The 13,687-nt window shown below is 32.1% G+C and overlaps 1 protein-coding gene across 10 annotated transcripts; it reads right to left on the bottom strand.

Annotated features, from left to right (window-relative positions):
- Window positions 1-7,158: 7,158 nt before the first annotated feature.
- On the bottom strand, window positions 7,159-12,712 carry LOC129303090 (zinc finger protein 4-like). 10 transcript variants are annotated; one of them, XM_054942115.1, is made up of 4 exons: window positions 12,435-12,712; window positions 12,009-12,132; window positions 9,991-10,094; window positions 7,159-8,222 (listed from the first exon to the last, which is right to left on the bottom strand). In XM_054942115.1, the coding sequence occupies exons 3-4, from the start codon at window positions 10,068-10,070 to the stop codon at window positions 7,403-7,405; spliced, it is 900 nt and encodes a 299-aa protein (XP_054798090.1). In that variant the 5' UTR covers window positions 10,071-10,094; window positions 12,009-12,132; window positions 12,435-12,712; the 3' UTR covers window positions 7,159-7,402. The 10 variants fall into 10 exon arrangements, with proteins under 10 accessions (XP_054798090.1, XP_054798091.1, XP_054798099.1 ...); XM_054942116.1 differs by lacking the exon at window positions 12,009-12,132; XM_054942124.1 differs by lacking the exon at window positions 9,991-10,094 and having other exon boundaries at window positions 12,435-12,707.
- Between the last annotated feature and the right edge of the window lie 975 nt (window positions 12,713-13,687).

Genomic DNA, 13,687 nt, shown 5'->3' with positions numbered 1-13,687 from the left:
GCCGCTTTATTAGATTAAGAGGGGATAGCTGTAAACGCCATGAGGGGTGAAAAGATTGAGGTTGTGCCACTTCATCGGAGACAAGATGACGAGCAGAGTGAGGGAAAGGAAAGAGGAAACTGTGGATGAAGTGAAGGAGAAAGAATATTATTTTTTATTAATAAACTATCCAACTCAATATGCCATGTATGGTCAAATTTTTTATCAACGATTAACATTCATCAAATTTAACAGTGGGATAACATTGCACCATTTTGAAAAGTTTTGGAGCAACATTAATCTTAAAAAAAGTTTAGGATATCAGGCATGGCATTTTTATCCTTTTGCCCTTTTTTTAATGAAATAATTCATAATTGATTATAAAAGGGTATCCAAACACACCCTTAATATTGATATTGGAAAGAGGAAAACTTTTTAAGGATGTATTTAATATTAGCATAGTACAAAATTTTAAGATATAATTAATGAAATTTAAATATCTCATAGATTCTAGTTAAAAATATCAAAAATAACTTATAAATCGATTAAATACATAAAGATACTCATTTGTTCGATTAAATACAAAATGATACTCATTTGTACTTGCTAACTCAACCCCAATTCTTTAATGTCCAAGTTTCTCCACCAAGAAGCTAAAGTAATCCTAAAGCTCCTGAAAATTCAAGATGATCAATGTGTACTAAAGTCTCAAGGTTTGATCAAGTTAGGCTTACAATAAAGAATTCTTATAATTACAAGGAGAGTAACATAGAGGATTGCATATATAGAGATGATGACATGTAACATCACTTGTGTGGAGGATGACATAGTACATAACATGACACCCTCAAAGCTACCATAACATAAACAGTTACAAACCTAAAAAATATTAATTCATGGAAGCAAAGTCTATATTTAAAATAAATATTATTTAGTTAAACATTTGATTCTTTAACTTTATATAAGGCCTCAATTTAGTTCTTTAATTTTATAAAGTATTTTTTTTCAATCCTCTTATCCTAACATTGCTAATTTTAAATGATTATTTTTCATATCAGTTATTGTTATTTCTAAAAATTAAAATTAATATGTCAATATAAGAATTTATTGTTGATAAGACTAATAGTGTTAGGCTTAAAAAATTTAAAAAATATTTTATAAAATTAAATGATCAAAATGAAATGTTGTATAAAGTTAAAGGATTAAATGTATATTTTAATCATATTAATTTTTTAGGAAAATATATAATTTTAAATGTTTATTAAATTCCAAAAAATATAAATTTTATTAAAATTAAATTCTAATTAAAAATTCATAAAATATAAACTATAATAATGTCTTTGAAAAATCAAAATTTTCATAAAATTAAAAAATAATAATGTCTGTAATTTTATTTTTTTACTAAACAATTTTTTATTTCCTTTTGTACATTGAAGAAATTTCTTTATTTAAATAATTAAATCCATTTATTCTTTAAATTATTCATCTCTCCATTTTAAAACTATTTTTATTTAAGATTATTATACATAAATAATTATCAGGATCAAATGAATTTTGTAGGAGTGAAAATTTGAAAGGAGGAAAATGATTTTTTTTTAGGGGAAAAGCAGGGGGCAATTGGAAATTTTTAAGGGGGAGCAATTGAAAGTTTTTAAAGCACAATATATAACTTTGTTTTCTTCTAGTAAGGACTAGGAGTGTTCACGAGACGGGATAAGATCGGGACACCCTCGTCCAGTGTCCCCTCCTAAAAAAAATATCAGAATTGAATTTTGATTCGGTGTTCCGTCCTATCTCAAAAGTCATCATGTTCCGTTAAGAGTCGAGACGGGGCCGAGACACGATCGGGACCTCTCGCCATCCCGATAAATCATATAATATTGGAGAAAGATCTGAATAATAACGTTCATTAAAATTTAAATCATATAATTTATTAAGTTTAAAATCAAAATAACAAAAGTGCATAAATTAAAATAATTTAAAGTCAATTGTTGAATTACATTAATTATAACTATACATCATAATAGCAAATACAAGTGATATTTAGGCTATAAGAGTAATAATAACAGGCAAGTCAAGCATAACATTAAATCATTATTTTTCTACTTTAGTAGAGATGTACTAAGCTAATTACTATTCTAAAAATAAAGTAAGAAATACATTATAAATAAAAGTTATTAAATAGATAGCTATAAGAATAAATTATATAAATATTAATATATTATAAAGAAAGATATCACCATGTTTGCTTCATGTTTTTAGAATTATCAATATAAAAAACTTTAGCTTTAAATAAGAATTGCAAATATTGAAATTATAATTGATATAATTAATACAAGTATAAGTTATATTAATATAATTAATATATTTAAAATAAAAAATAATGTATATATATATAATATTCGGGATGGGACAGGATGTCCTGATGGTAATCTCGATTATTGGAGGAAAATCATGATGGGAATATATATATTCGATTATTGAATACAAAAAAAAAATCAACACATGAATCAAATGATGCCATGAGAAAACCACAATAAGAGAATAAAAAACCATCATTATAGCAAATTTGATTTGATAATCTCAAATTTCATTAAAAAAAAATCTGATTTGATAAGATCAAAACTAAAAACCATCGACAAACAAATTTCATTACAATACTTAATCTAGAACTGAAATCCAAATTGAATCAGAACGGTGATTCATTTTTTATGAAACCCAAATCTAAAACATGAACAGAATCGGAGACTTGCAATGCATCATCTTAGATGGCCATGCTCGTACAAGGCATTATTTATATATGGTGGAGAATTGTCACCAGCAGAGATTCATAGTAGTTGTCGCCGAAGATTTGAGTTTCAAATTAGATTTTTAGGATCCGGTACATAAAATATAAATCATCATCATGGCTGATGGAAAATCCTCACTGTCATCACTGGTGGAGAATTATCACCCTTGTGCTAACGGAGGACCATTATTGTCCTTGTCGCTAATAGAGGGTCAGTAAGTCGCTGGCAAGAACATGGAAGACGGAAGGAGAAGGCAGGGCTCAAGGGTAAAGGAATCCAACAAGGAAAAGAACTTAAGCCCCGTTTGGTATCATTGAATTAGGAAGAAAGAAATGAAATCAGAAACAAAATTCTGATGCAAGTACTTTTGGTAGGCAAGAGTTGTGATTCTTAAGGAATCTGATTCGAGCAAAAATGTCAGAATCATATTCTTTCTCATACTCTATGGAATCAGATGAATTCCATGGAATTTATTCCTTCAAACCTCAATACCCTCTACTTTAATGCTCTACTCTCGACATCACATGCCTCTATCTTCCTATCTTATGTTTCCCTAACGACTCCTCTGCCACTACTCCCTGTCTCTGACAGTCAATGAGAGGTGATAGCATCTTCAACGCAACTTGGTTCAAGGATGATCGTCGATAGTGAAGGAGCCATCACCATGCGTTCTTGCCAACACTAAAGGACCCTCACCATGCATTCTTATTGATAATGAAGGACCCATCACCGTTCGTGCATTCTCACCATCAATAACGACCTCTTTCTCTGTCTCTCTCTCTTATAATTAAAGACCCTCACCATGCATTCTTGCGACCTCTCTCTCTCTCTCTCTATGGGCATTCTATGTCTGGGCATGAATATTCAGAAATAGATGCTGTATGAGCGATGTTGTCGAGCACTTGCTTTTAGTCTAGGTGAATCTGGCAATGTATAAGGTGGACGAGGAAGATGAAGTAGGCGGGTCTTGGGTTATGATACTTGGACTTGGAAGATGATGATGAAGAATAGAGCAACAGTGGACGGCGCAATGGTCATTGCTATCACCCTACTCGAAGGACATCATCATCTGCATTGATCTCCTCCTCTCTTCTTCTTTGGTCTTCATCTTCTTATTCAATCAGGTGTCGTTAAAGAAGAAGAAGAAAGCAGTGACAATGAACCATGGAAGGTAGCGACAGATTATAGGAGGGGGTCCTTACTGGAGAAGAAGAAGAAGAAAGCAGTGATGGACGGCAGCGAGGATGCTCATCAGATGAGGAGGACAAAGAGGCAGTGATGCACCCACCTATTTGACGATACGAGTTGGAATCATCAGATGAAGAGGGGGAGGAGGCAGTGACGCTGTTGGGCTGATGAGGATAATTTTGTTTTAAATTTAGAAAAGGGTACTTTGGTCTTTTCTTATTCTAAGTACACATATTTTATTAAATTTATATCAGGATTCCATCGTCATACCAAACACACTCTCAAATCCAATTTTATTTCAATTTCAATTTTGATTCCAATTTTAATTCTGATTCGATTTCATCAAAAACTCTTTCATCATACCAAACATGGCATTAGTTCCATCGAATGAAGTATGAAACCCACTTTCCATTGATTTTGATAGAATTGAATTTCATAAAGAACTGACTTTTCTTATACCAAACTGTTTAAAATTTAGACTCTATTTTTCATTTTCACTTCTCTCCCTTCAATTCTCTCCTACCAAACGAGCCATTAATCTTGCAAATAGGGCCTCCATGCATGATGTAATGGTTTAAGAAGGTGAATAGAAAAATAAAATTACATTTAAAAGGCCCAAAAGAGTTAAGTATGCAAACGTGTCCCGTAAGCTTGGCTGTACTTGCATTATAATTAAATGTCTACTTGTTCTCTAAGTTAGGGCTGGCATTTAATTTTTAATTTTGATTATTTTCCTTAATAAGGCGTTGGATCAATATTTTGTTTTATCTTTGTTTCCTATTTCTAGCATGTGTTATTTTGACCGAAAAGTTAAGTTGTTCCCTTGTCTTTGATGTAACAATAAAGCCATATTTCTGACTTTATGAGTATCCTGTTATTATCCTTTAATGTTTAGAATTTAATTAGTAATGTTAGGGGCAAGAACATTCAACAATTCCATCTGGGAATGTGAGCCTGACTTATCAAATTATCGATTAAGCCATTTTATACGGACTTTAAAAATTAAAATTTTTTTATTAAAAAAAATTCAAAGCCCAATCCATTTAAACCCTAAAAAGGGGTATGGGCTATTGCATATTCGATTAAACTCGCATTAATTTTTAACACCTAAATTTTGAGATATTTTAAATTTTTAGATTAAGTTTAGACTTTAGAATGTGTTTTTATACTTTAAAGTTACTATTCAGATTACTTATTTTTAATTTTAAAACATTATAATTTATATTTTAGATAATTAATATGTAATATTATAATGTAAAAATTAAATTTTAAAAGTTAAGAAAATTAAAAAATTAAAAATTAAAAAGTGCTTCCGTCCACGGCCTAAGCCTAATCAATAAGAATTGAGTTTGAAAAAATAATTAATTTTAAAATAATAGTGTTTTGAACCTAAGTTTAAACTCTGTCCAGTTCCCTATTTTATTTGTCAAAACAAACGAAGAATAACAACGCTCCCTATTAAAGAGAGTTGAGATATGCTTTGCTTGACAAAACCCATAAGGAAAGGAAAAGTAAGATTCTCAATTAGATTTTTTATTTTTATTTTTTTGGGTTGGGTGCAGGAGGATTCAGGCGGACCACTTGAAGAGAAAGCTATCCCAATTCATACTCCTCACAACTTGTCTGTCTTTAGCCTCTGAAGCCGCAGATGAAGAAATTGTGAGGATGGAATCAATTATGTCTATGAGAGGAGACGTTCCTTTCATTATGGTCCTTTGTGTTTATTAAAAAAAGAATGGACTAGAATTAATAAAAAAATAAAAGTAAAAATAAATTAATCAAAACGTGGAGAAGATAAGTAAACAATATTCATAAAAAAGTAATTTAATTCATGGAGTTGAGATTCATAATTTATAAAGTTGTTAGAGGGTGTGATGATTTTATATTTGTGGCACATAATATTAAATTTTATCATTACGAAAGAGAATGGTAATTTAATTTATTTTTCAATCAATGTCATCCCTATCTTTTCTAGTAAGCAAATGGGACCTATGAGTTTTTTCTTTGGATCTACTTCTTCAGCTTACCTAATCCATATGAAATGATGTGAAATGATAGGAAAGAAAGCATAAATTACTTACATTTAGTGCTTAATAATGTCTTGAAAAAAAATTACCTCCAATAAAAATATTTCTGTGGGTAACCAAAAGAGAGAGAGCATAAATTACTAGTATATATATATATATATATATTAATCAAGGACTTGAATGAATTTATACATGACATAAAATTTATAGGAAGTTGTAATATTTATAAATTATAAACAATATCACTTACCTTAAATAACTAACATTAGATTCCATAGAGGACCAACATTCTAGTTTTTACTACCAATTAATAAATAAAATACTGAATAATAATTTTTGATTAAAAATCGACTCAATTTCCAACTCCAACATTTATGAAAATTGTCGATCAAATTGGAGATTCATTTATGTCCATCTAAAATAGGAATCATTAATATATATATATATATATATATAGAATGGAATGAATACTTTTTTTTAGTAAATGAAATTAATAGATGAGCAAGCCCATGTGGAAACACCAAACTGTGTGATTCAGCTTTATTGATCTTTCTGGGTAAAACGTAAAATTGCTTCTGCACATTAATAAAGTTTATTTAATATATGGAATATCCTTTTTAGTTTAAAAATATTACTTATCTCGTTTAGTATCAATATATGTAACCACAAACCATAAATGTCCATTACATTAAATTCTCTGGCCCACTTTCTTAGTATCATTTCATGGTTACCATATCAGATCACCAGAGTAAATGCATCAGACCATAAAAGCAACGAAAAACATGTGACATCCTTGTTGCCCCACCATGGTTATTTTTCTAATGATGGTTTATGATTTAACTAGAAAGATAAGGAGGCAAGAAAAGAGGATTCAACACCCAAATCACGCTTCAACAAGTGAAGACAGCTGTAAGTAACAAGTGAGACAACAACTGTGAACAGTGCTTCTGTCCATCAGCATTGCTCAGTAGGTTTTGACTTTGAAGATTTTAATGATTCAACTCCATTTCTGTCTGTGTGATCATAATGCTCACTCTCTTCAGTTCCGTACACCAGAGCTTGAATCGCATTCTTCGTAGGTAGAAGTCTAGTGATCACTGTACGCTCATCACTATAAGCCAGTAAGTTTCATATTGGAAACAAAAGATGAATAAACAAACTGGAAGCTCAAAAAGTACAGTAAACAGAAAGCATGATTTATAAAACAAGCATAGAAGCTCCCAAAGTATCATCTCAGAGCTCTTATACAAGGAGAAACCAGGAGTAAAACACCCAAGCAGGGATTCCTAGGTGGAAGGAAGAAAAAGAAAAAAGAAAAGAAAAGCCCAAATAGTGTTAAAAATCAATCTGGCAATCTTGCTATTGCATCCAAGTCTTACTGTACAAAAATATAATAATTAAGTCGATAACCCAACTCCTTCAAAGTTTCAATGTTAAATCCGGTGTGGAGTCCTCTAGCTCAAGGTGTACTTCTGGATTCACTTCTGCAAAACTCAAATTTGAACTTCCAGTGACCACGAACTTCTGATGATGATCATGATGATGAGTATTATCGTTATCACTTACCTCTCCAACCTGACGGAAACTACCAGGCCATAGCAGTTCCGCCTCATCATCCTCCATGAACATGGGCATTCCAACATAACCCTGATCAAATCTTGAATTGCTTTTAATCTCATAAGGCCTCATCATTGATGGTGAAAAGCCATGGTGAATTGAGGAGTGAGCTTTTATCCCTAAGGACCTAAAAGAGCCATGAAGAGGGAGGGATGCTAAACTCGCATACCTCTCAGAGAAAAAGCCCATTCTCATAGCTCTCTTTGCTAGTGTTCTTTCCCTCTTGTGTGCATTCTGGTGGCCACCAAGAGCCTGTGAGCTGAAGAACTTGCGCTGACAGTAGTTGCAAGAGAAGACTCTTTGGATGGTGGCTGAAGTGGTTTGAGAGGCAGGTTCATTGCTACTCTCACTGGTGCTTGAGAATGAGAGTCCTACGGAGTCTCTAGTGGGGCCTACCTCGTTGTTATTGAAGCTGAGAGTTAAGTCAAGTGAAAGAGGATCTGCATTGTTTAGTCGAAATCCAATATTATTGGTGTTGTCAGATGCGTTGTTGAGGCTGTCACTAGAAGGACCTGCAGATATTTCATGAATGAATATGTTGGATGCAACCTGGCTGATAATTTCAGATTCATTTTCGGCAGAAGCCTCCACTTCAAGATCCAAGTTTGGCATCATGACTTGGCTGTGCTTAAATTGCAAGGTGATATGTAAATCAAATGCAGTAATCAACCATCAGAATTAAGATTTTGAAGCAGAAGAATTATTCAGTCCTGGAATTTGGCATGCAAAGGATATCCATTAGTTACACGTAGTAACTAGCAAGCATCAAAACAAGAAATTTCAGGCTCGATTTAGTTTGAGGAGAAGTTGCACAGGATTCAAATAAATATTACATGAACCATATGTAAAACTGTTTTTCCTCCATGGAGAGGATAAGTACAGAGAACAAACAAACTCTAGCAAACCCAAGTGAGACATAACTAAATTTCAGCATGAGGGAAAACAAGCCAACAACACATGCTAGTCCTGGAATTAATTGCAAACTTTTTTTTTTTTTGAATAAGAAGATGATTTCATTCATTCAAAGAATACTATACAAGAAAATAAAAAAGGCCTTGGTAAATCAAAAGAACCAAGGACTGCTCAAAACAGTTGCAAACTTCTTTTACTAGCATGTCATACGATATTATTTTTTGGGCCAATAAGCATGCCTTATAAAAAGGAGTGACTGGACCATGATTTTTCATGGCTGAAGTAATTCCTTCTGTATAATCCATTTTACCATTTGGGAAGCGGGGTTGCTCATGGCGGCTGTAGGCAATAGAAGGAGCTTATGTTTGTAGTAGAAAGCAAAAACTATAAGTACCTTATTACAAGCAATTGGATATTATATCAGCGACCATACTCACATCAGTGAAAGATACCAGCAAACCCAACTTTTCTGGCATTTGTTTTTGCTTTTCTCACCTTTTTTCCAAATTCATGAAGCAGAGGTTGGTATGAAATGAATTCATGGATTTATGTTATGATAGATCTAGAGATAAATTGCAATGGTCAAAACAAAAGCCACATCTAAAGACCTGTGGCTCAAAGGGGGATTTTTGGTGCTATACAAATTGATTATGATTTTCATTTTTCATAAATAAGTTGAGCATCGTCAATCCCCGGAACCATTCTTTAACCTATTCTGTTAATTCAAGTCGTCTTGGATTTTTTTTTTTTGGCAAAAAAAAAAACCCCAAAACATGACACATGTAGCACTCTAAACCATCTGTTTTACAATTTTATGGGAATTAATTACCAAGTAGGAAGGACATGAATTACTGATTTACACCAGCATACAGTTTTAACTTCTCAGCTTGACCTGAGTAAATAAATCTGACCAAAGATTTTTGTTCAAAACTTTTAGAAACATTAGCTACTCGCATCTGATCTCAAATCAATCAAGAATCCAAAATTTCCAGCAAACTAAAAATGATTCTTAAAGAGATTGACCACCACAATTGAGTTTGCTCCAATACAATAACACCGAAAAAGAAGAAACCTGGACTCGCAGTTAAAGGAGGGAGATAATAACATCTCTAGTACTATATCCAAAAACAGAGAACTGCATGCAGAAAGATTCTTGCTTCATCTTCCTCCTTGCGAAACCTGGGACAACATTATCTAGACTTTATATTATATATGAAAAAAAGAGGGAGTTTTAAGACACACAGTCTTCTATGGGATATTCCACAGTCTGAAAATTTCTTGAGAACGCTTGGCAAGAAAAAGAAAGTTGAGTAGTGGAGGAAAAAGACAGAACCGAAGAATGGATTTTAGAAGTTTTGACGATAGACTCCACAAAATATTTTCCGCCATTCAGGGATTCTAACTTATCTACAAATCAAGAGAGATTAAACAAGAGCACAATGAGTAGAGATACAAGCATTAGAGTAGAGAAGTATTACATATCCTTTCGAGTTTGAAGATCAGTTGGAAGTGGCTTGCTTTCGAAATCACCTGAAAACTGCTTTGAAATTGGAGACATCTACTTGCAGTGTTGCTTGTATGGCTAATTATCAAAAGACAAAACAGGTTTGAGTTTTCTATGTTTCCGGAACACTAATAGAGGGTAAGATGAGAGGAGATTCCTTTTTCATTTTTTTTTTAACTGAAAAAGGTTCAAACACGGAGAAAGAGTAAATGGGGAGAGAGAAAGTGAGAGAGACAGACACAGAGATCGTGGGTATTGATGTTTAATTATGGGAAAGCAAAGGTAAGAAGGGAGTGCAGGGTTGAGGGGACAGTGGTGGGGCATCAGAGAAGTCAGAGGAAGGTCTTCGATTAATTTTCCTTGAAAAAGTTATAAACCATGAAATAGATATTGTAATCCAATAAATATTAAATAATTTGATGGCAACAAGAGGATGAGATATTTGAGTTTCACATTGAGTAACTGTAAAATGTTCCATAAAATTATAAAATTTTTAAGCGAATGGATTCATTCATCTAAATGGCTAATTTTTTTTAAAAAATATTTTATAGATTGAATTGGTGACTTGGGAAAGAGTTATTTTCCAAAAGGTTTTCATGGATAAAATAATTGAGTGATTTCAATACGTAGCTTTCCGAAGAGAATTCTACACTTTTCTCAGCTACATATCATTTTTATGTAGTATAAATTAAAACATCAACATCATCAATATAGATTCAGGCCAAAAAAAATCATCAATATATATTCTATCCATAAGTAATAAAAAGTACAATTTCTTTACCAAAAAAAAAAAAAACAGTACAATTCTGCCGGCATAAAAAAATATACAATTCATCTTTAAAATTTCATGCATTCACATATGCATAGAAGACATATATTTGTAATACAATTACACATATTATATATATATATATATATATATATCTCACTCTCTCTCTAAGAAGTGTCCTATTTCCCCACAGGATATAATAAAAGGCTACTGCTGTTTTGAAAGTCTGAGGCATTGTACATCTTCTTTGTGGAATTTTGGGCTTTTACAGAAACAACCAACTGCTTCCCCCATATGCAAAGTTCAAACTGGAAACTATAACACCACTGGGTTGTACATAGAATGAGGGGGGAAAAAAACCAAAGAGAGCAAAAAAGATTCCCCTCCGCCCCCCCCCCCCCCTCTTTTTCCCTTCCCATTTCTAAAACGTTTCAGATAACTCCACAATGCATGGGGACAGCTTTCATAGTTTCATATTTGGTTCCATCCATCACGTCCATCATAACCACTTTCTTCACCTTATTCGGACCACATCTTATTATTCATCAAACATACTATACTATACTAGAACATCATTTGTTTCCCATGTTTTGCTTTTATTTTTTTAATTATTTTTAAAAACTTAACAACTCCACTCAACATAAATAGTAGAGCACATATCCTTCCCACCGAACATTGTATATTATGAATTATTGTGACCACTTTTTTCCCCTTTTCCTTTTCTTCTATACCCTCATATTCTCTGCAATTTTCCTACTGGTTGATGCCCCTGCCTTTCAACATTTAACTGGAAAGTGACACAACAGTTGAAGCAACTAATAATTAGTTTATTGAAGTAAAGTAAGGTTGAAGCAGCTCATCATCATTTATCATCACAAATCTAGTTCTTATGGGCTCAATATTTCTTTTCCTAGATTTGGTGAATCTTGCTCGGAATAACTTCATTAAAAAAAAAAAAAAAAGCTTAAGCTCCACTGCAACCACAATTTTAGAAGTTTACTTATCCCCTTTCAAATGGCAATCAAATTCTTGTTCAAATTGGTTACTACTTATCCCTTCAAAATGGAAACACAAAATAGGATTTTTTTTTTTTTACTCCTTTGTAATTTTAATATGGTGTTCTACACTCATAAAAAATAATTGCATATTATATGTTTAAAAAAAAGAGAGAGAAAAGCATGAAAGAACAGTAAATATCGTACCCCAATCTGCATAGAATTTACCTGAATTAGTTTTGTTTGAGCTGAGGAGAAAAAAAATAAAGAGAAGAATCCACCTCTGTCACCGAAAGACTACAGTAGACCTCACTTATCCCCTATATTTCCTCTCATCACTTCCGCCATCATACTGTTTAGAGGATTAAAATTAACATACAGTCACATTAACATGACTTTTCAAGACCCAAAATCAATTTGATGTTGTAGAAAACAACTCCTTTGATGCTCAATATGTTTTTCCCAAGATTTGGTGAATCTTTTATTGACCAGTCTTCACCACAACAGCAATTTCACAAATTACCTAATTCAAAATTTTTCTCCAGGGAAAATACTCAAACAGGTAGCATGCATTGCTAAAACACTACACTGTTTAAAACGTGTGGCCCTTCGTTCAGCGAAAAGAAGATAACAATGAAAGCAATCACTTATTACCTAGAATATTGGAAGACAAGTTGAGAGATGACACATCCTCTTAACCCACCAAAGCATAAAGCGATTGGAAGGTTTCATCATCAACACCACCATGGCCTTCAATCTCTATCAGTACCGAGCTGAGACAATTTTCGTTGGAGCATATAAATGGGATGGTCCATTTTCCCACACTCGAAATTATAGAACCATCATGGCCATAACTCCAATCTTTGCTCTTTCTTTTTTGTTGAATTAATTGGAAGCGAACCCCTTTCTTTATTTTTTTCCCTTTCATCTCCATTGAATTTCAGCCACTCGAGTATCATCAGCAAATCGGCACACCAGAAACAAAACAAACGGTTCTAACGTATTTCTCATGCGGTGCTTTACAACAATGAAAGAAAATTCTCAAATTTTTTTAGCTTGTTTTTGCTTTTGTTTACATTTTTTGACAAGACGAAAAGCTATAACTTATATCTTCCTTCTTCTTTGTTTGAGTTAAAATCATTTGTTACTTCTCCACTAGAACGCCATTTAGGTTTAAAAAAAAAATAATTGTGTGTATATCTTATACTAACAAGTTATGATCAATATAAGTATATAACTCAAATTTTATCAATGAATTTTTTTTGGCCAAATTTTTTATCAATGAATTGGATCAAGCAGAATGAGCTGGTCCTTACAATGTGGTGAACAAATTAATTGTTTAAATTTTCGTGGGAAAGTATTAGTATCTAACACTACCTCAAATATTATCTGATAAGATAAAAAAAAAAACTTGAGTAGAATTGTATAAAACACAAAACAGGAATAGATAATATTAATAAAAAAATGGAAGCTAAGAATGAGTTCAGTATTTTTAAGGGTCCATTTGGATTTGTTATTTTTCACTTTTGAAAAGCCCTTTCTAACTTTTCAAATTCAAATTTTGTTTGGGACTTTGTAATTTTAATAAGAGTAAACTAACATTATAAAAAGACTTTGAAAATTGACTTGAAAGTGGATTTTGGAACAAGCAATTTGAAAGTTTTTCAAAAATTCTTTTCAATTTTTTAATTTTAAATATACTTCTTTGGTTCTATTTATAGGGAAGATAATATTTATTTTAGTCTCATTTGTAAGGCACTTCAATGACTATTGCATCCATATTTACCTTTTTACCTTTATTAAATGTTAGGAAAGTTATTAAATGTCGCATTATTTTATTTTTTAAATATGTATATTTAATAGAGATAAAGTTGTAAATTTGTTGAATAAATTGTATTCTATCACAT

This window comes from Prosopis cineraria, unplaced genomic scaffold (genome assembly GCF_029017545.1).
Source record: "Prosopis cineraria cultivar Desert tree isolate PC_DT_omini unplaced genomic scaffold, ASM2901754v1 PC2, whole genome shotgun sequence".
In the NCBI taxonomy this organism is placed as follows: domain Eukaryota; kingdom Viridiplantae; phylum Streptophyta; class Magnoliopsida; order Fabales; family Fabaceae; genus Prosopis; species Prosopis cineraria.
This window is presented reverse-complemented; position numbering and strand designations above follow the sequence as displayed.

What these genes read in the sequence shown, in the direction of transcription:
- LOC129303090 (XM_054942115.1), bottom strand. Translation starts at nt 10,070, where the DNA reads ATGTCTCCAATTTCAAAGCAGTTTTCAGGTGATTTCGAAAGCAAGCCA. An exon ending in CTTCAAACTCGAAAGGATAT is followed by an intron (nt 8,223 to 9,990) that starts GTAATACTTCTC and finishes ATTTAAGCACAG; the next exon opens with CCAAGTCATGATGCCAAACT.